A 3,193-nucleotide genomic window follows, 5' to 3' on the forward strand; every position below is an offset into this window, starting at 1 on the left:
CCCTCTTTTCCCCTCCTCGACCCCGTCTCCCCCTCCCCGAGGCCTTGGAAAAGAGGCCAAAAGACATTTGGGTTTTATTTGGTCGAAATGGCATTTCCGTGGTAACCCGGCATGGGCCCACCCCTAAACACAGCCAGCGCGGCCCCCCCAGCATGCGGTACTGGCTGGGAAGGGGGGTTTGGGGCTCTGGGGGATGCCTAATGCCCGCAGCCCCCCAGCACCCTTAGGGTGAGGGCAGGAGGATTTGGCAGGACCCTTCCGCCCGGGTCCGGCATCCCCCGGCATGGGTCAGGCAGCGCGATGTCCCCTCTCCCTCCCCGAGGGTGGCTCCCATCCCTGTCCGGGTCTCCTCCCTGGTGGGATCACAGACCCAGGCAAGCCAGCACCGAACCCGCGTCGGGGCTGTAAGCAGCTTGGGAGTCCCCAAAACCAGTGGGGCGACCCAGGCTGGGACCCCAAGAGACCACCAACGCGGACCCCAGCTCCCGCCCGCATCCCCCGAGCTTTTGCCCAAGGTCAAGGTGACTTGCGCTGCCCGGCTGGGATCTAAACAAGGTGTTATTTTCCCAACCCAGCAGAGATCCGACACCATAAGTAGGCGTCGGTTGGTATCTCGTGTGTGTGTGTGTGTGTGTGTGTGTGTGTGTGTGTGTGTGTGTGTGTGTGTGTGTGTGTGTGTGTGTGTGTGTGTGTGTGTGTGTGTGTGTGTGTGTGTGTGTGTGTGTGTGTGTGTGTGTGTGTGTGTGTGTGTGTGTGTGTGTGTGTGTGTGTGTGTGTGTGTGTGTGTGTGTGTGTGTGTGTGTGTGTGTGTGTGTGTGTGTGTGTGTGTGTGTGTGTGTGTGTGTGTGTGTGTGTGTGTGTGTGTGTGTGTGTGTGTGTGTGTGTGTGTGTGTGTGTGTGTGTGTGTGTGTGTGTGTGTGTGTGTGTGTGTGTGTGTGTGTGTGTGTGTGTGTGTGTGTGTGTGTGTGTGTGTGTGTGTGTGTGTGTGTGTGTGTGTGTGTGTGTGTGTGTGTGTGTGTGTGTGTGTGTGTGTGTGTGTGTGTGTGTGTGTGTGTGTGTGTGTGTGTGTGTGTGTGTGTGTGTGTGTGTGTGTGTGTGTGTGTGTGTGTGTGTGTGTGTGTGTGTGTGTGTGTGTGTGTGTGTGTGTGTGTGTGTGTGTGTGTGTGTGTGTGTGTGTGTGTGTGTGTGTGTGTGTGTGTGTGTGTGTGTGTGTGTGTGTGTGTGTGTGTGTGTGTGTGTGTGTGTGTGTGTGTGTGTGTGTGTGTGTGTGTGTGTGTGTGTGTGTGTGTGTGTGTGTGTGTGTGTGTGTGTGTGTGTGTGTGTGTGTGTGTGTGTGTGTGTGTGTGTGTGTGTGTGTGTGTGTGTGTGTGTGTGTGTGTGTGTGTGTGTGTGTGTGTGTGTGTGTGTGTGTGTGTGTGTGTGTGTGTGTGTGTGTGTGTGTGTGTGTGTGTGTGTGTGTGTGTGTGTGTGTGTGTGTGTGTGTGTGTGTGTGTGTGTGTGTGTGTGTGTGTGTGTGTGTGTGTGTGTGTGTGTGTGTGTGTGTGTGTGTGTGTGTGTGTGTGTGTGTGTGTGTGTGTGTGTGTGTGTGTGTGTGTGTGTGTGTGTGTGTGTGTGTGTGTGTGTGTGTGTGTGTGTGTGTGTGTGTGTGTGTGTGTGTGTGTGTGTATATTTATATACGTCTGTGCCTACAAATGGCTGTAATGGGAGTTTGGGGTTGGCTAATAACGACGTGGCAGCCGTGAGTCAGCGCGCAGGGTGATGGTATCTGCTCCGAGCCAGCCTTGCGATGGTGGACCAGTCCCCGGATGCTGCCGGGGTGGCCCAGGCCAGCGGTCCCATCCTCGGAGCCACCGCGGTGGCTCCCGGCAGCCTGGGAGCTCCCCGCTTTCCCCGGCTCGGGCGGCTGCTGCAAGGGGAGCTGGAGCCGGTGCGAAGCGATGCTCCTCGAGAAACCGGGACTCCCACGCCGATCTCCTGGGTGTGAGATCCCGGCTCCGCGCTGGGAAACGTGTCTGGGCAGAACCCCGCGCTGCAAGATGGGCCTGAAACGTTGCCTGCACCCAATTATTCATTCCTTTTGGTTTTTTGTTTTTTTTTTTTTTTGGCCCCCACCCTAGGCACTCTCTTGGCAGTTTAAAATAACGATCGTGATATTAATTAAAGTGTAAATCACCCGAAACAGAAGCTAATCATGCAGTATTGTTAATAAAGGGGAAGGTGGCCATCCCGGACCCAGCTTGGGCATGGGATAAAATAGAAAATGCCCCAAAGTGACCCAAATTCCCTTTCCCTGCTGAAGTCCCGTCCCCACTTGCCACTGGGGCTGGAGCGGTGGTGGTGCAGGGATGGTGGGCGAGGGGACGCTCACCGGCAGCTGGGACCCCCGGGGGATTGCCGGGATGCTGCTGCGCCGCTGCTGACCCTTCTCCTTCGCCTCCGCAGGCGGGCGAGCCGTTTTCTCCTGAGACGAGCCCAACCAGGTGATCAAAATAGAGTCCCTCAAGGTGACGGTCGACTTCTTGAAGGTGCCCCTGGGCCTGAAGAAGCCCCCTCTGAAGGAGGCCCTGGCCGCCGTCCCGGGGCCGGGGAGACCCAAGCCCCTCGGCGTGGAGTGGCGCAAGCCCCGGCGCTCTGACACCATGGACAATGAGTCGCAGTACTCGGGATATTCCTACAAGTCCGGGCATTCCCGCAGCTCCCGCAAGCACAGGTGAGGGGTCAGTGCGTGCCCGGGGAGGGGTCCCTGGCCCCAGTGGGTGCTGTCACCCCGGTGCACCCACCCTGCTCCCCTCTCTTGCCTTCCAGGGACCGGCGGGGCCCGCCGCCGCTCGAAAAGCCGGGAGGGGAGCCGCGGGGACAAGTCGGTGACCATCCAAGCGCCAGGCGAGCCCTTGTTGGACAACGAGTCGACTCGGGGGGATGAAAGGGTGAGTTGGGCAGGGGGGAGGGATGGGGACGGCATCTCTGCCCTGCTGTGGGGATGTTGCCGAGGGTGGGAGCCGCCAGCGGGGCGCAGGGGCTCCCGGCATGCCTGGTGCTCCCCGGCGGAGCAGTCGAGCCGGTTGGGCTGGCCCTCAGCTGGCGGACGGACTCCTGCGAGCGCTGCGGCGGGGCCGGCGGGGAGGGCGGGCGGGCAGCGCGGGTGCAAATGAAAGGGGACCGGCTGTCACGGCACCCCAGGGAAGCAACCGGG

General features: G+C 59.5%; 1 protein-coding gene across 1 annotated transcript in view; it reads left to right on the plus strand.

Annotated features, from left to right (window-relative positions):
* Positions 1–2,639: 2,639 nt before the first annotated feature.
* VANGL2 (VANGL planar cell polarity protein 2) overlaps positions 2,640–3,193 on the plus strand; it is a 4,754-nt gene continuing 4,200 nt past the window's right edge. Inside the window, 3 exon segments of the mRNA XM_009273271.2 lie at positions 2,640–2,710; positions 2,806–2,818; positions 2,820–2,927. Of these exon segments, the coding sequence (XP_009271546.2) occupies positions 2,640–2,710; positions 2,806–2,818; positions 2,820–2,927 (192 nt within the window).

The sequence above is a fragment of the Aptenodytes forsteri genome, unplaced genomic scaffold, assembly GCF_000699145.1.
Source record: "Aptenodytes forsteri isolate BGI_AS27 unplaced genomic scaffold, ASM69914v1 Scaffold847, whole genome shotgun sequence".
Lineage (NCBI taxonomy): Eukaryota > Metazoa > Chordata > Aves > Sphenisciformes > Spheniscidae > Aptenodytes > Aptenodytes forsteri.